Genomic DNA, 19,467 nt, shown 5'->3' with positions numbered 1-19,467 from the left:
TAAAATAGAATACATTTATACAGCATTATTATTTCATTAGTATTCAAAACTTGCTTTGTTTAACTTTGTAGTCATATAACATATATTAAAAAAAATTACCCTGGAAGGTTACTTGTATAGGCAAGAACAAATATTAAGCCATTACTAGCATTTTCATTTGTGATGATTCCAGTAAGAATTTCCATCTTACTGGTCATTGCACAGATGCTAGACCTTGTTGAACTGCATTATGAACTTTCACCTTTAAGTTGAAACCTATTTCAATGTTGAGCAAAATCATACTGATACATGTTTTCTTTTTTCCCCCCCTTGTTTACCAGGATGGTACGAAACAAAAGCGAGAGCGGAAAAAGACTGTGTCGTTTAGCAGTATGCCAACTGAGAAAAAGATCAGCAGTGCAAGTGATTGTATAAACGCGATGGTTGAAGGCTCTGAGCTCAAAAAGATTCGATCCAACTCTAGGGTGTATCACCGATACTTTCTTTTAGATGCAGATATGCAGTCTCTACGCTGGGAGCCTTCAAAAAAGGATTCTGAAAAAGCAAAGATTGATATTAAATCAATCAAAGAAGTAAGAACAGGAAAAAATACAGATATTTTTCGCAGCAATGGAATATATGACCAGATATCAGAAGACTCTGCATTTTCCATTATATATGGAGAAAACTATGAGTCACTAGATCTTGTTGCTAACTCAGCAGACATTGCAAATATTTGGGTTACTGGCTTAAGATACCTGATTTCTTACGGAAAACATACTCTAGATATGATAGAAAGTACTCAAGATAATATGCGGACTTCATGGCTTTCACAGATGTTCAGTGAATCAGATGTAGATAATTTGGGACATATACCGCTGTGTAATGCTGTACAGTTTATAAAAGACTTAAATCCTGGTTTAAAAACTAATAAAATTGAACTAAAATTCAAGGAATTACATAGATCCAAGGAAAAAACTGGTACTGAAGTAACAAAAGAAGAGTTTATTGAAGTTTTTCATGAGCTTTGTACCAGACCCGAAATCTATTTCCTGTTGGTTCAGTTTTCAAGCAATAAAGAATTCCTAGATACCAAGGACCTCATGATGTTTTTAGAAGCAGAGCAGGGTATGGCACATGTCACGGAAGAAATAAGCCTTGAAATTATTCAGAAATACGAGCCAGCCAAAGAGGGCCAGGAGAAGGGTTGTCTTTCTATAGATGGGTTTACAAATTACCTTACTTCACCAGACTGCCACATATTTGATCCAGAACATAAAAAAGTTTGTCAAGATATGAAACAACCTTTATCTCATTATTTTATAAATTCATCTCATAATACATACTTGATAGAGGATCAGTTTCGAGGGCCTTCTGACATCACAGGTTACATTCGCGCTCTTAAAATGGGTTGTCGAAGTGTTGAACTGGATGTATGGGATGGTCCGGATAATGAACCTGTGATTTACACAGGGCATACAATGACATCACAGATTGTCTTCCGTAGTGTGATTGATATTATTAATAAGTATGCATTTTTTGCTTCAGAATACCCTCTTATTTTGTGTTTAGAAAATCATTGTTCTATTAAGCAGCAGAAAGTGATGGTACAACACATGAAGAAAATTTTGGGGGACAAACTACATACACAGTCTCCAAACATTGAAGACTCTTACCTTCCATCACCGGAATCACTTAAAGGGAAAATACTAATTAAAGCAAAGAAGCTTTCCTCTAATTGTTCTGGACTAGAGGGAGATGTTACAGATGAAGATGAAGGAGCAGAAATGTCACAGAGAGTGGGGAAAGAGGGGGTAGAACAGCAAAACTCAATGACGGGGAAACGATTTCAGCTCTGCAAAGAACTCTCTGAGTTGGTAAGCATATGTAAATCTGTTCAGTTCAAAGAGTTTCAAGTTTCATTTCAGCTCCAGAAGTACTGGGAAGTGTGCTCGTTTAATGAAGTGCTTGCTAGCAAATATGCTAATGAGAACCCAGGAGACTTTGTAAATTATAACAAACGTTTTCTTGCGAGAGTTTTCCCCAGTCCTATGAGGATTGACTCTAGTAATATGAATCCCCAGGACTTCTGGAAATGTGGTTGTCAGATAGTAGCAATGAACTTTCAAACGCCTGGCTTAATGATGGATCTTAACATTGGTTGGTTTCGGCAAAATGGAAACTGTGGCTATGTCCTTCGTCCTGCTATCATGAGAGAAGAAGTATCCTTCTTCAGTGCGAATACAAAAGACACCGTGCCTGGAGTTTCGCCTCAGCTGCTTCATATTAAAATCATTAGTGGGCAAAACTTTCCTAAACCCAAAGGATCAGGTGCCAAAGGTGATGTTGTGGATCCTTATGTCTATGTTGAAATACATGGAATCCCTGCTGACTGTGCAGAGCAAAGGACGAAAACTATGCATCAGAATGGGGATAATCCAATTTTTGATGAAAGCTTTGAATTTCAAATAAATTTACCCGAACTAGCTATGGTGCGTTTTGTAGTACTGGATGATGATTACATTGGGGATGAGTTTATCGGGCAATACACTATTCCCTTTGAGTGTCTACAGACTGGTTATCGGCACGTTCCTCTGCAGTCTTTAACTGGTGAAATTTTAGCACATGCTTCCTTGTTTGTGCACGTGGCCATTACTAATCGAAGGGGTGGTGGGAAACCTCATAAGCGGGGCCTGTCTGTGAGGAAGGGCAAGAAATCAAGGGAGTATGCTTCTATGAGAACATTATGGATTAAAACAATTGATGAAGTGTTCAAGAATGCTCTCCAACCTATTCGGGATGCCACGGATTTGAGAGAAAATATGCAGGTACAGTTTTTACAATGAATTTATTGGTTCTTATATGTATTTTTGTATTATGATGCATATGGAATACATGTTTTTAAAAGTCTTGCTGCATTTTGTAAGTTATGTTGTTCAAGTCTAATGCTGAACCCATTTAAAAAAGGGTTATGCCAGAGCAGCCTTTTAGGTGATGCTGTCTACTGAGGTAATCTTGGATGCGTGTGTGTATTTTGTTGAGTGTGAGCTGGAAATATGACTCCAGTGTTAGAACTTAAGCCTGTTGACTCATCCTATGCCTTTGAAGGAATGTTAGATACACACTAGAGGAAAGTATGGCAATATTTTAGTTTTAGAAAATTAAGTTAAATAGAAATGCAGGAGTAAAATACAGGTGATAGAAAAAGGAGACTTTACTGCTTATTGGAAAAGTTCTTGTACGTGAAAGTATGTTTAGCATAGTTTCACTGAGGTTTTGTTTTTTCCTCATTCCCAAATAGAAAGTAGTACTTTGAGAAAGACCATTTGCTTTCCATGATTCATCCTAGCAACAATATGTTAGAAATACGTGGAATTAGCACTAAGGTATTAGAAGGCATCCTCTAGAAGAAATTACTTTACCTTAAAGGTCATGTACAGTAAACACATTGAATTTCAGGAAAAAGTACCGTCTGAGGTGCTTGTTTTTGTGAAAGCCAAGAGATCCCACTTCAAAAATGCGTTGTTTGGAGATTCCAGTAAGGATTCCTTGTAAATAAACCCTTTTAGACATAGACTAAAGTGAGTTGTAAAGTTGTGTTTTATTTAATAAAGCTTTTAACTATCTATAAACTTCTGATGGAATACTAGCAGTGATCAATAAAATTAAGCATCGTAATTTCAAATGAAGTGACCTATTAAATCCTCTTATGTAATGTTAAGTGGAAACTGATTAAAGGAAATGTCTGAGACTTCATTCTGGATTTTAAAGGCACATCAGAGTAAATAAGTTTTCTTCTTGAATAATCTTCTATTGAAGAGATTTTAATAGTAACACATTTTAAAAAGTAATTTTTCTTCATAAGAAAGGAGAAATTAGTACAGCATCATGAAACTCTCCCATTCCACTCGGTATATAAAATTGCTATACTAAAAGTTCATTAAAAAAATACAGGGATGATATTTTGACTTGTAAATATTTCACATTAAGGGCTACATACAAAGTGAACTTTACCTGTAGTTAACCTGTTGAAGGCTAGAATTCTGTCATATAAAGGTTACTGTATTTTGAGATACCTTTCAAGGAAGAGCTGAACCTAAGATTTGAGGAAACAGTGAAAGCATACAGGTTTTGTAGCTACCTTAAACTCTTTACCATGCATTCTGCAGTATTTTCCAGTACTGATATAATTGAAAACAGGCTCTACAGTGTGGTTTCTTTGAACATGAGATATTAAAAGGTATTTTATTTATTTTATTCTGTCAGTTTGAAAGTTGTGCTATCAACTAAATTCCTCATTATCATTTCTCAAAATGCTATCAAGAAGATATTTTAGGTGCCTGAGGGAATATCAGTTTTGCATAGCTATACTGACAGATTATATAGCGTGCACAATTTAAACTCTGTATAACTAAGGTTTTACAGCTAATAAAAGTAAACAAACCACTCAAATATCAACTTATGGGAATGTGAGATTTGTTGAATTCCTATATTACTGAAATTTTGTGTTATAAATTGTTATGATTTTTATGATACAGAAATAATGTCCCCACAAGCCAGGTTATAAAGAGCAAAGTTGTTTATTAATATAAGGAGGAACAAGAGAAAAAAAGAAAGTGTGCAGCAGTGAGTTTAATGGTTTCTCTAAATCTGTATACAAATAGCTAGCCTTTTTTCTTACTTGTTAGGTGCTACATTACTGTGACAAAAGCTGATGTCATAACTTGTTACATAATAATCACTGATAAAAGTATAACATAAGTGATTAAACTGGATGTGATGTTGTATGTTTAAATTGCTTGGCAGTATGAGGGATAGTCTCTGGATATAGGGTTGGAAGTTCAAAGGTGAGAGTTATAGCTGTAGTTCTGTCCTGCCTGCCATTAGTTAATATATACATTCCCTGAGTCCTCCTTAACCTCTCTGTAAAATTGTTGTTCATAATGGCTTACCCGTGATGTTTATCTCAAAATCTGTTTGAATGGAATTCCCAATGTTTGTCTTTTCAACTATGTAATTATTGTGTCATTAAGGTGTAGTCTAGTTAATAAAAGCAGTTTCTGTTTCCTGGACATTTACTAGATGCTACTAAACATTTACTTAAAATATACTGTAAATGACTGTAGTAGATGTAATTTAGTATTCACATAATTTTTCATGATTATGCTATATATACATATTTTGAAGTCTTCTTCAGGTATTTTGTCCCATAAAGGGACAACAAAATATTTCACATTTGATTCCTGTTTGCATTAAGGTTGGCATTATGTCTTTCTAAGAAATTTGTCCACAAATGAGTCTTACCATGCCAGCAAGATGGAAAGTGGTTTTGATTAAAATGAAAATCTGGGTCAGATACCCTGCTTTGGTAAGACGTGAGAGAAAGGAATACTGAGCACATTTGTAACTTAAATAGACCATGTTTTTGTTTTTGTTTCCTACAGGAACACAAACTCCAGACCTGCCATAGATCACCAGCTCCCACTTGGTACAAAAATCCTAAATTCGTTACAGTGCTGAGAATATTCCCATCATGGAATTTCAGTGGCTACTTGGAGTCACATTGTATTTCTAATACTGGAAATTTTTTTCAAGTTTAAACATACGGTTTTATGTTCTACCATATTGGATATAAAATACAACTATAATAAATTTTAGGGAAAGGTACCAAATTGGTATTTATATTAAAGTACCTAAAAAATTCACTCAAGTGTGATTCTGTGATAGGAATGACATCAGTAGTGGAGTGCTGGTTTTGTGAATCACACCAAATGGGAGCCAGCAGATCCACAGCACGTCTGGACAATAGTTCAGGTATGTTTAATGTTACAAATGGGCTGAATTCCTCCTTCTACTTCACTTATTTGGGACATTCAGCACCTAATATTTTGTTTCTTTTGGTGGCATTTTAAAAATTACCTTGAAATGTCTTTTAGAATTTTTCAAAATATATAACCAGTGTGTTTTAGAATTAATTTATTTGCATGGTTAATTTTAGTAGTGATAGAGACCAGACTTACTTGTTCTAAATATATATATTTTTTTTTTTTTTCCTGTGGCAAGTATTGAATTATGTTTGAATTTTTAACATTTTTGGTGAAATATATGTGTAATATTGGTTGCTGTGGAAAACTGCCAGTTCTTCGGAGAAAAGCTGTGGTAATTCCACATTGTAGCTCAACTATAACAGTGAAGTATTTTATCCTGAAAGAATGAGACATTAAAATTCATATTTAACTGTAAAGGAAACTCTTTCTTTCCTTTTTGCAGAATGCAGTAGTTTCATTCAAAGAATTATGTGGCCTCTCTCCTGTAGCAAATCTTATGCAGTGCATTTTGGCAGTGTCTATGCGCTTGGTTGGGCCTGATAATACACCCTTGGTAGTACTGAATCTCAATGATCAGTATCCGACTATGGAGCTCCAAGGGATTGTTCCAGAGGTCTTGAAGAAGATTGTAACAGCGTATGACATGGTGAGTAGTCCTTTGTGGTTATTTTATATGCTATTTGAAAGACTTTCTTTTTATAATATACAGTACCATGCCTGTTTTGAAAGGTTGTTTTAACCTGTGACTTCCTATTTCATGCTTCATTACATGTGCTTGAAAGTCATTCCTGTGAACGTACAGCAGCTGATAGTGTTTTCATATTGAGTAAAACATAGAGATTAATACACTGCATGCAAATACATAAGTGTTTGTACACTTCAGAAGTCAAAGTGGTTATAATCAAGAGGATTTAACATGAAGAGTATGTATTAATTTACCTGTTTTGCAGTAACTTGAAACTTTTTGCATATCTATAAACCTCTTACATTAATTTGCTACTTTACATTTTCCAGTTTCTGGACCTTGATTTCTTTTGGCTTTGACTCAACACAGAATAGAAAAATGTCAGGAACTGCTTTTAGGAATTGTAGTTTTATAAGCACCTTCAAGTGTTAATTCTACACATGCTTTTTATTTTCCTTTGCTGTATCTTTCTTACAGATCTCATTTGATTAGGCATTTTTACATCTGTAAGCAGCTGTAATGTTAACTCCAGCCCTTATACTTCAGTAAATATGTAAATTGTGTCTTTAGAGACTGGAAATTAAACATTTTGCAAGAAGGAAGGAAGAACTAATACACTGAGAAATACTGATTTACATCTGCCTTGCATTAATTTAAAGTATGGAAAAAAGATCCAGACAAGTGTGATTTGAATTGTCCTCCTTACTTCCACTGAAGTAATCTGGCACAGAGTAACTGAGCCTTTATTTATTTATTTAATGATTTCTTTAATTTGATACATCATCTGACAATAAGTAAACATTTCTAGGATAATTTTGCATTAATTTTGTGCGCTAAAATGAGAAACCTCACCTGGCAGGATCAAGTCACTGTTTTAAAAACAGTCCTCGCTATTTAAAGAAAGAAAATGAAGGAAAAGAAACCAGTAGCCCAGTTTCATGTATATATTTTAAACTGCTTTCTAAAGAAAAAGTAGCTTTAGAATAATGCTATACCAAAGTCTGAAAAGCAGTCATTGGTAATTAGGTGGAGTTTATGTAGTTTGGTGATGATGTAAATACAACAGAATTTGATTGGAATGGTAGCACAGTTACAAGAAGATGGTATATCCTCTTAGTGGTGGCTTATAGGATATCACTATAATTGGGATGCAAACAAGCTTGATTGTTGGGATTACACCTGTAACACGTATGTAATGACGTTCTGTCTTGTTGATGGAGATGTCTCTACCTGCCGTTGGTTCTAATGTGGTGATGCCGCTTGTTAGTTACTAAGCTATTCCAGATACTTAAAATCTTTTTGTAAGTCTGGATTAAATTTTTTGTTTGAATGTCACTAAGATAGGGGTGGCTCATGACTCCAGAAATCTTTACAGTCCAAGTTTGGTTTGCTCTTTGTCTCTCACATACGGTTTTTCCCCCCACATCCTGTAGTCTACACATGATTTGAATATCTGTGTACTTTAGAAATGTATACTTTATTTTCATATATAAGAAATATAGAATATTTATTTAATGGCATGTTCAAAGCATTTTTCCATCTCCTCTTCCCTAAAGGATCAAGACTCAATTTAAGACAAAGAGAAAGAGTATGGTAGTGCTTCTAGCTCTAAACGATATTGAAGATAAGTAAAAATTAAGATTATTCTTGTCAAATAAAATTTATAAATTAAAATAATGAGATGCATTTCAATTTGTGAAACTTTGGTCTTGCCAATACTCTGACCAGTTTGACAAAAGGTTTTAAGCAATTAAAATTTGTAGGGCATAGTGGAAAATGAAGTCAGCCATGGGAGCCATACTGATAGCACTTGTTTCTGAAAGCACATTGTGAAACAGTGGGAGACATCCATATCATCCTTTCCTCAAGGGGAGGAGAAGAGATGGGAAGCTATTTAGCTCATATATTGATATTTGCTATAGTGGCAGGTGTTTAGAGTCTGATACTACCGTAAATAGTGTTCTTTTTGTGGGTTTTTGGTGTAAATTAATATAGTGAGCCCTCAAAATGACACATTTTATCTCAATGGTTGGTTTTGGCTTGAGAATTTTTTTTACATGATTAATTAACAAGTGGGTGTAAAATTCAGCTTAATAATGAGAAGCCTTATCCAGAATTAAGAAAGGGTAGATGTACTGTCAAAGTAATGTTTACCTACTTTTCTTATTTTTCTGCTGGCTTAGGCCTCAATATAGGTCAAAGTTATATGACTATGTTCTTCCACTGTGTGAGGTACTGTAAGTATGAAATCATGTTGATAACAGAAATTGTGTTAAATGTTTATTAAATAAACCTTAGTTAGTACTGTAAATGCATAGGCTGTCATTACCTTGTGTGCATTCTCAGTGTGGCATATGTAATGATATTCTCAAAGTACTGCTGTTTCAGGTTCACGGTATTTTTGGCTAATGAAGGGATTCTTATTTGTCAAAAATACTCTCATTTTTATAAAATGATAATAAACGCAGAAAGCAATATTCAGCCAAGATTTTTAATTTTTCAGAATTTGTTTATACTGGGAGTGGTTAAAGGACTCATCGTTGCTCTGTAAAGTGAGAAAGCATGTAAGACCTTTACAGTGAGACAGTCAGTCCATGTTGAAATAATTACAAGAGTGCAGTAATGCAGGGGCACATGGAAAGGTGAGAATATCTTCAGTGTAGCACAGGTACATATATTTTTTAAAGAAACAATGAGGCAAACGATAAGAAGTTAATTAGCATATCACTAGATGCTTGGGTTTTTTGCATGTAAACAAATAGCACATGCTTTCTTAAATTGTTAGCATTCACTACTACATTAATGGAGGAGCTATAAGTGATAAAGGCTAGTATTATTTGCGGGTTAAAATAATGTATTTTTGAATTTAATGAGTAATTTGTCACCAACATTACTGGAACCAGTTTACCCAGAAAATAAAAGGATCTTTTGCTTTTATCCATGTTATAGGAGCTGGGGTCTCTTTTCAGAATAATGAAAAACAAATATAACTAGAACTTTTAAGACAGAAGTTTAAGTTGTGTATTTTTCTCTAGCTTCTCCATGCTCCTGAGTATTTTTCACCCTAACATCTTTTCACTGTTTAACAATGTTTTATTTTTCCCTCTCGTTCATGAACTTCAGCTTCCTTTATGTGATACTTCAGCATGCACTCTGTTGGTGTCATCACACCCATCACTGATCAGTGCTGCAGACTGAAGCTTGGAGTTAAGGCAAGTGCCTCTTCCACACCATTGCATGTTTGTTTTTTTTTTTTTTTAAATGTCTTATAACCTTTAAGATAAACAGTAAGTAAACCTTAAAAATTTATGCTATGGCAAGAGAAAAAAAAAAATCTTGTCCTAAGTCTGCAGCATTATTCAGTGATGAGTATAATAGCACTGCAAAGATATGCTAGAGGATCATACAAATGAAGCCAGATATTGTTGAGAACTTGACTGTCTCTGTCTGCCCTTATTGGAGGATGAAGTGTCCCATCTGATGAAGATAAGGTTTTCTGAACTTTGCAAGCAGGCATTTACTTCTAAGAGGAAAGGTAACACATAAAAGGGAGAGAACTGTACCTGTGTGAAAAAAGATAAAGTAATGCTGCTACAATAATTAGGATTAAATGTTATTAAATCTTAATTAGAAAATGCTGCTAGATCCATTTTTTCAGTTTCTGGTGGTAGGGGTTTTTTTAATGTTGAGGTTATGTTACAATTCAAAATATCTGCAGACTACAGTATAGGAGGTCTGTATTTGATTCAAATGAAATCAAATAAGATTAATAGATTTTGTATACACGCCCTAGGGATAGGCTCAAGATCAGGGCTATGTTTATTAGTGGTGGGGTTGTGAGATGATGAAAATGAGAGGTATTAAAGCAAAAAAAAAAAAGCTGCTAAAATCAAAACCACCATATGACTTGTGATTAGTAGCTGTATAGTAAGCTTAAATCCAGTTACCTTATTATTGGCTCATTTCAACTACTGACTCGATACAGCAGATTGCATATATGCAATGACCTGGAAGTTAACTTCGTGTCATGGAGTTGCAAATTTGGCCGATGACATGAACTAAATATGATAGCCTATCTTTTGAACTTGAACATGTCCATCCCGTTGTGAAGTAGATAGTTTGACACTATGCCTTGAAGAGTTATAGACTGGACTGGTACTAGTAGGGCTTACTAAAATACTATCTAAAAAGTACTGATTGTCAAGGTTTTGGTAAAATGTTAATAGTCCTCTCATACTTCAGCTACTGGTCAAAACCCTAAATATTCTTCACCTTTAAAACTCATCTTGATATCAAGATAGATGAATTGGGTGGGACACTTCTGTATCAGGCATATTGGATTGAAACTCATAATTCTGAAGGAAGCAAAGAATCTATCTATTGCCTGTTTCATAGTGCCTAAAAAAGAATGATTAACAGATCTGTTTTGAGTTACGCTTAGCTCATAAAATCTGTATCAGTTACCTTGTTGTTGATGTAGGTCCTCGGTTATTGTTACTTTGCAAATACAGTAAGAAGTAAGAGGGATTTCAGTCATTCTGCTGTGGTTATAGAATTGTATCTTGAGAGAACAAGTAGATGAAGACTTTTTTCTATTGATCTCAGCTTACCAATGTGCCAGAGTTACTCAGCTGAGTAGCCTTTGTTCCACAAATTACCATTTAAGGTTGCAAACTTCTGGGGTAACCAAAAAAATACTAGATCCAGTGCTGGCAATTACCAGGTTATCTCCTAAAACGGAGTGAGCAAATAGGTTACTTTAACTTCTGCGTAACTTTCTTTTGATCTAAATACTCAATTTCTGATCATGGCAGAGAAGGGTGAGTTCAAGATGATCACCAATCTCCTGTGATTGAACTCAGTCTTCGGATCTCGTGTTTTTAAATCACGTGATAGCATCTTACCGCTATCTGCTTTGTGCATGTGAACAAAATCCAGATTTTTCCATTTGGTACCTTTTCTGAGGAATATGTGACTGGCATAGACTGTGATAACACTCTTCTGTTGCCTGTTTGGTTCAGAATGTCTTCTGGAGTCCAGCTCCATGGGTGTTCCATGTTACAATTTAACTCTTAGAATTATCTGGCTTATAAAACAAAGAACTTAGGCTTTACACAGAAGACTGAAAAGCTATTATTCCTTGCTTTTATACTTAAGAGCATAACTACATAAAAACAAGCAACCTTGTTAAAATGGAAAGGTAAGAGAAGTAGTAAAAAGAACAGATATCTTAGACACTCTAAAGATACTGCACAGGGGACTTAAAGTAAATATCTACCACTTATCAAAAAACACTTGAGGAGGACAAAAAGGAGGAGGTGCTGTTCAAAAGAAGGCAGCATCTTTCAAAAAGCTGAAGTCACACGCAAATGAAGAAGACAGGATAGATATTTAACCCTGCCATTGTTAAATAAAAAATATAAGAAAGCTGACAGTGAAGATTTTCAGGAACAACCTGCACAGACTTAAAAATAACAGTAACCTCTTTTCTGAAAATACCAGAAACAGGAAACCTGTCAAAGAGTGTGTATGACCACTAGTTGATCGAAGTATAAAAGAAAGCCCCAGGAAAAGAAATAAAGCCACAACACTAAATTAGTTTTTGCCTCCATTTACCTGTGGAGATTAAGGTTTCACATGAATCGCCTCTTTATGAAGGACTCATTCAAGAATTCATCTCGAACTGAAATGCTGATAAAAGATATTACACAGGAAGGTTGAAATGACTGAGAAAAAAATTACCAGAAAGAGGTGATATTCATTCAATGGTTCTGAAAGATCTCAAGAGTTGATATATCGAAACTGCTAATTGTTGTATGTATCCTCTCACTTAAAACTGTTTATCAAAGCTGTTAGTTGGTGCCAGTGTTTTAAGAGGTTTCCAGGGAAGATCAGGAAACTACAGATCAGACAAGATGACATCTGTACTGTGGAAATGGGTAGGAACTGTTTTGAAGAAGAATATTAGAGGAAACATGGAGAAACATGTCGTGTTGGGGAAGAGTCAATACAGCTTTTGTAAAATGAAGGGCTCATTAATCTCTTGGAGTTCTTTGAAGTCAAGAAGCATGTAGACACAGATTAATCTGGTTGGATTTTCCAAAAGCATTTGACAAAGTCTCTTTTCAAATGCTTATTATGTTGAAATGAAGTTACTATTAAATTTTTAGCCTTTTAAAATTCTTAGCTCTTCTCTGATAGGTGGAGTAAATGTTGAACTTAACCTGATGTTCTAACAGGAAAAGAACTGTTGAAGACAGTTGCTTGTGTTGATTTTTGCATTAGGCTGTTTTTCCATTAAGTGGATTAGAGATAGTAGGTATAGCTCCAACAACTTTGATCTAGCTAAAATAGCTAAGTACTCTTGAAAATGTATGACTTAATGATGCCCTCAGATTTGCAAAGATCCTCAAGGTGTGAGGTATGTCGGCGCTTAAAGTTTAAACAATTTTCTCAGTCTGAGTGGTGAATTGTTATAATGTGTGTTAAAACAGTAAGTTTCAGAGTTGGCAATATAAATGCAATATCGAAATACTGATAATACACACTCTCTCACTATTTCCATTATTGCCTCTGGGTTTGTACAGTATGTTTACTTTCATTATCAAGTCTCTGCAGAGTTAGAACTGTCTTTATGTAGGTAATAAATGGATACAGTTCAGTGGTGAAGAGATCTAAGGGAAAACATCATTCATTGCAATTTAATATTGCAAATAGCCCAAGTAATGGGTTTTGCCATGTTTAATAAATGGTAATAATTGTAGGTCCTGGTTTTTGAGGTGAATTTAAATAGTTGCTGATAGTGTAGTTGTTAGTCTGTCACAAAAACTGATGGAAAACAAAGTATTGATTGAAAATATAGTGAATAGCTTGGGCAATTTCTCCAAAAAGAGTTATGTTGCTTATTATCAGTTTTTATTTTCCTGTTTTATAACAGGACAGTCATTCTAAACTGAAGGTTGCAATTACGCTTCCAAAAACAGAGCTGCAGATGATAACCTCAGCTTATGTTGGGCTTTTCAGTCCACAAGGGCAGAAACAAACGTCTAATTTTGGACATTCAGACTCCAGTGCCAAGTGCTGTAAAGTATGAGCTGTTTTACATTGATTGAAAAGCTCTGATAATGACAACTTGATGCTTCTGGGAAGTCAAGATTTCTTCATTTTTTGTTAAGAGCATGAACGGTGAAGCTTTTTGTGTCCTCTCAGTAATCCCATTATGGCTAATGGCTGACTCACAGTATTCATAAGAGCATAAAATAATACGACTACTTAGGAAGAGGAGTTCATCTAGCTTACTGTTCTGTTTCTAATGTAGTCCAATGGAATGTTTATGGAAGAGCATAAAAATAGGTCACATGCATAGCAACTTCTCTTATATGTACTCCATATTTCTAATAGTAGTTCTCTTTTTCTTTCTCAATAAATTCTTAATATTCTGTTTGACTTTTTAACTCCTGTGTGAAGAAATTGTGGTTATTGGAACTGCTACCGATGGTTTTACACTACCTATTATTTTTTTTCGCAAGGATGATAAATTTCTGCTTCTTTTTACAGATACAGGCTATTTTCCTTTCATATATATGTGCTTCCTTATTGTCCACTTTTTACATTGTGTTTTCATTCTATCAGCTTTAGTTTAAAAATTATGAAAATCATTTTTCTGTGGAACAGCCAGAGTGTCAGCAAAGCAAGGAGAAATGACTGTTGGATTTAAAAGAGTTTAATGTCATTGTGTGCACAATTCAGAAGAGAGATGCTGATTATTTTATTTACTCTGTCTTCAGCCTAATCTTTCTCAAATACTTTACTCATGAGGAATTAAGAACATAAGACTTTTTAATGGAGAACTTGTGGACTGTTTGTTCCTTTGGTAAATTTTCTTGAACTGTGGGAAATCTAATTCATTTTGGGATACTGCAGAATTAAGAACAGATGATGTCCTATTTTTTCTCGGGCCTGCAAGAGTTAGTTTTGGTAAGTGGATTTCATCCCTTATGCTCCTGCACTGCATTATGGCATAATCTCAGCTTGCTTCTTTCCGAAGACAAAAAACCTGTTCCATGTATGTGTTCCCTAGAATATAAAACATCTCAAAAAGAGGTGAGAGAAGAAAGGAAGGCTGAAAAAGTGAAATGATGAGTCTGTTTCTATGTTTTTCCCACTTAGGGGGATATACTGCCACTGTCACTGAGGTGCAGCATTACGTTTATATCATAAAATGCCAATGAGTTCAGGGACCATAATGAAAATTTCCTCTGCATTTGTCTGGGAAGAGGACAGTGTTTTGAAGTCTAAAGGGAAGCATAATGATAGCATAATATATAATATATGTTATGGTCGAGGGAGGTGATCCTTCACCTCTATTCAGCACTGGTGAGGCCACACTTGAGTACTGTGTCCAGTTCTGGGCTCCCCAGTACAAGAGAGACATGGACATGCTGGAGAGAGTCCTACAAAGAACCTCTAGGATGATGAAGGGACTGGAGCATCTCTCCTATGAGGACTGTTCAGCCTGAAAAAGAGAAGCTTTGCGGAGGGATCTCATCAATGTGTATAAATGCCTGAAGGGAGGGTGCAAAGAGGACAGAGCCAGGCTCTTCCCAGTGGTGCCCAGTGACAGGAGAAGAGGCATGAAATGAAACACAGCAGGCTTTGTCTGAGCATCAGGAAACACTTTTTGACTGTGAGGGTGGGTAAGCATGGGAACAGGTTGCCCAGAGAGGTTGTGGAGTCTCCACCCTTGGAAATGCTCAATAGCCATCTGGATGTGGTCCTGCGCAGCCTGCTCTAGGTGGCCCTGCTTGAGCAGGGGGAGTTGGACCAGACGACCTTCTGAGGTCCCTTGCAATCTCAATGACTTGTATGTTTGTGTGCTAAATTTATTTTCTTGCATAGTTGGAGAAGTAATTTCTAATTTAGACAACAAGTTTGCTAAAAACTCACTGCTTTGAAGTGAATTTAGTTTGATGTGAGGACTCCTCTGCTTGTACAGAAGTAGCAGTTAGAAGCTTTGTTTTCTTACCTTGGCGCTTTGGACTATACTTGGGTAGTAGGAAGATCAGTTGTTCTTCATTATAGAGCAGCTTTGGACTGTCTGGGCAAAACCACAGCTGATTTTTATTTATACTGAAGTTATTATTGATTGTTGCCTTGAGCCAGAAAGCTCAGTTCTATAAACTTCTTTTGATTAGAGATGTCAACTTCACTAAAATCCTTATTTACACAGAATCATTGAGGTTGGAAGGCACCTCTGGAGATTGTCAAGTCCAGCTGCCTTGCTCAAAGCAGGGTCAGGTAGAGCAGGTTGCCCAGGACTGTGTCCAGTTGGGTGTTGAATATCACCAAGGATGGAGACTCCACAACCTCTCTGGGCAACCTCTTCCAGTGTTTGACCACCCAGAATCCCCACTGAGCCTTCTCAGCTCCAGGCTGAACAGTCCCAGCTCTCTCAGCCTCTCCTCATAAAAAAGACACTGCAATCCCTTAACTCTTTTTGTGGCCCTGCTCTGGACAGTAAGTCCATATCTTTCTTGTACTGGAAAGCCCAAAACTGGACTGAACACTCCAGATGTGGCCTGACCAATGCTGAGTAGAGGGGAAGGATCACCTCCCTCAGTCTTTTGGCGATGCACTTCCTTAGCTGTGTTCAACTTCTTGTCCACCAGGACACTCAGGTCCTTTTCCCTGAAGCTGTTTTCCAGCCAGTCAGCTTCCAGCCTGAATGGGTATATGCCTGGAGTAATTCGTCTCCAGGTGCAGGACTTGGCACTTCCCTTTGCTGAACCCTTTTCATGGGGTTCCTGTCAGCCCACTTCTCCAGTTTGTCTAAGTCCCTCTGAGTAGCAGCACAACTGTATCCAGCCTCCTCCAAGTTTTGTGTCTTCTGTCAGCTTGCTGAGGATGCACCTTGCCCCATCATCTGGGTGATAAATGAAGATACTTAAACAGTAGTAGCTCCAGTATCAACCCCTGGGGCACACCACTAGTGAGTGTCCTTCAGATGGACTCAATGCTGCTGAGCACAATGCTTTGAGCCTGGCTGGTCAGCTAGTTTTCAGTCCCCCTCACTGCCCACTTACCTGACCTCTATTTAACTTCCTTAGTTTGTCTATGAGGATGTTACAAGAGACAGTGTTGAAAGCCTCAGTAAAGTCAATAAAAAACATCCACTGCTTTCCCCTCCTCTGTCAAGGCAGTCACCTCATTGTAGAAGGCTGTCAGGCTGGTTAAGCCGGATTTCCCCTTAGTAAATCCATGCTGTCTTTTTCCAGTCATCTTGTCCTTCATGTGTTTGGAAGAGGGTTTCCAAGAGGATTTACTACACCACCTTCCCAGGCACTGAAGTGAGGCTGACTGGCCTGTAGTTCCTCGGTCCTCCTTCTTACTCTTCTTGTAGATAGGAGTGAAATTTGCTTTCTTCCAGTGCTCAGGAATGTCCTGTGATTGCCATGACCTTTCAAAGATAATCGAGAGTTGCCTTGCAATGACTTCAGTCTGCCCCCTCGGAACTCATGGGTACATCCCACATATATGTCTCTGCGTTTTGATGAAATTGTCATTAAACAAGGTTCAGTGTGTCTATTGTAAATCAATACCTGCTTTACATAACACGAATTACCCAACTCATGGACTGGCTGTGGTCTTGCTGTGTTAATTTCTAAAATTTCACTGGGATTTCAAGAAAAACTTTAAAAGAAAAATAATAAAAATCTCTTCTGCTGGGACCTTTGTGGGTTATTTCCTGTCTCATCACTTGTCAGTAGTAGTTGTCAGAAAGTTGTAGTCTCTGAAAACTGTTCAGCTATCTTTTTTCAGTTATCTTTTCCATGCAACCTAGCAAGGTATTCTTCAGATATTTTCAAGCACTGCTAAGAGGTCTCCTGGAAGACTGTAACTTGAACTTGGGACAGAGAAAAGTATATTGTCCCTTCTGTTTAGATGCTATTTCGCAATCACTTCAACATATTTCTTTGTTGTGTATCACTCCTGTTTGAACTGGAGGACCCTTTACTCTTGGAAACGGAGTAGCACTGATCTAGTGGTGCTAGCAGTCTCAAGGGTGGTAGGTATAAGGTTTTTGTCACTGCTTATTGTGTTTTGAACTGAGCTCAGTAACGTGAACATGAGTCGCCTGCTTATTAGAAGTCCACTTCTGTTGTTTATGGTGGTGCTGGCTAGAAGTTGGACATTACGGAATGCTTTCAGTGTGGTGTCTACACCATTAGAACAATTCATTTGAGTTCTGAGGTTTAATACGAGTTTACAATCTGATCTTCCAGTCATTTCCTTCCTTATTGCTATAACACTATCCTTTTCCAGTGGAAAATCAAAGGTAGTATATAAAGTTCAACTCTTTATGCAACTTCAGAGCAAACTGACCATGGCAGTTGTCACTGAAAGGACTGAGAACAATTCTTTTGCTTGTTTCAGTGCCACAACAAAAATGCCTTCTGGTGCATTGACATTGAATAGTGGACTGCTTGGATATAGTTTATACATATATTTAATTAGAACTGAACATATTTTGTTTGAGTTCCTGGTACATATAATGGTTCTTGAGAATAGAAGTGTTTATATGCTGTCCCTACCAGAGTTCCTTTACTTGCTGTTATTGCTTGGGGCAATGGTAGCAACTTCCGACCCTCTCTGGGTCACACACATCTTTTGAAATGGTGCAGTTACTATTAGCAGTTTATGTGTTGTAGTTGGTGATGCCCTGTGTTTGGTTTCCTTTTTTATGAAGTGCTATTTGCTACTGGTGCTATTTGTGCTATTCTGGGCTTAATAAAATGTCTGGAAAACGCAAATTGCACTTTTATTACTGCTGTTAAGAGCACCAGTTTGGCCACTGAATACTAAACTGTTTTCAGAAATGGTGTAGTTTGTGGTTTCAGAAGTATATCTAATATACTGAGATTTGAGGCGAAAGGAGAATGTGAGCAGCATTTTGTGGAGAGAGCCCTTTTAATAAAGATTTGGTTTATACCTACTGTAAGTATGGTTTCAATTTTACTGCTGGAATGTAGGTCTAACAGTATTGGCAACACATATTCACAGATTTCAAAATGTAAATGTGTAGTGTGCTTTACTTGCTAAAAATAAAGCTCAGCCTTGGTGTTGCAACTCTGTCAGTTGAAGGTGTTTTCTCTCACTGAGTTTCATCAGCCAGACCCAGTTTATCATTGACTGGTTTTTCCATTTTAAAATGCATCTGATGTCTCTCTTGGTGTGCTACCAACCAGTTCCACATGCAGAGGAATTAATAAATCTTGGTTTTTTTTACAGATGCCTTTCTTGAGGTCTGTATTCTTTGTTAAATGTGATGTTTAAAATATTTAGGGTTGAGTTCAATCTACATCTTTTCCCTAAGTTGGGTGCATAAACAGGATATTCTGTCTTCTACCAGAAGACCTGTCTTCATGAGCCTGGTAGAAATAGATCTTTACTTTTTCAAATTAAGCTGAAATTGAATGAATGGTCTCAAATACATGCATGTGTACATACATGTGAGCACTTGTATACGTGCATAGATATACTCAGTGTTAGTTCATAGCACTTACCTCTTTCATAAAACAACAAAACAGACTTAACAAAGCTTTGCAACATAAAAATAAGCCTAAAGGGTAGTCTAGCCATGTATATTCTTTTTTAAATTTTCTGTAACTGTCTTTCTTAATGTGAGAGTTCTATTTTGTTGAGAAAGGATAGATATATTTTTTAAGTATATGACTTTTTCATTTGGTTTGTGAAGACACAGTCACATAAGTGGTGAATGGTACTGTTAGCAACACAGTTCCATCAGTTTGAAGCAAGAATTGGTTTGATTTCTAACCATTGTCATCATGCTTTTTAAGGCAGGGACAATATGTAATAATACAGATCTCTAATCCTCACTGAGAACTCTGGACTAATCATTTAGTGTTTATTTCTAAAACCCCTTAAGAATAATTTAAATGTTTTTTTACATCTTTC

The 19,467-nt window shown here is 36.4% G+C and overlaps 1 protein-coding gene across 3 annotated transcripts in view; it reads left to right on the top strand.

The window, feature by feature from the left end:
- PLCL2 (phospholipase C like 2) overlaps nt 1-19,467 on the top strand; it is a 111,224-nt gene that overhangs the window by 61,883 nt on the left and 29,874 nt on the right. For 2 of the 3 annotated variants that reach the window (XM_030009404.2, XM_030009405.2), the window contains exons 3-4: nt 321-2,807; nt 6,250-6,453. In XM_030009404.2, coding sequence (XP_029865264.1) covers nt 321-2,807; nt 6,250-6,453 — 2,691 coding nt within the window. Of the gene's footprint in view, nt 1-320; nt 2,808-6,249; nt 6,454-9,615; nt 9,705-19,467 lie in introns of all 3 variants that reach the window. The other variant, XR_003922703.2, reaches the window with a different exon arrangement.

This window comes from Aquila chrysaetos, chromosome 3 (genome assembly GCF_900496995.4).
Source record: "Aquila chrysaetos chrysaetos chromosome 3, bAquChr1.4, whole genome shotgun sequence".
NCBI lineage: Eukaryota > Metazoa > Chordata > Aves > Accipitriformes > Accipitridae > Aquila > Aquila chrysaetos.
This window is presented reverse-complemented; position numbering and strand designations above follow the sequence as displayed.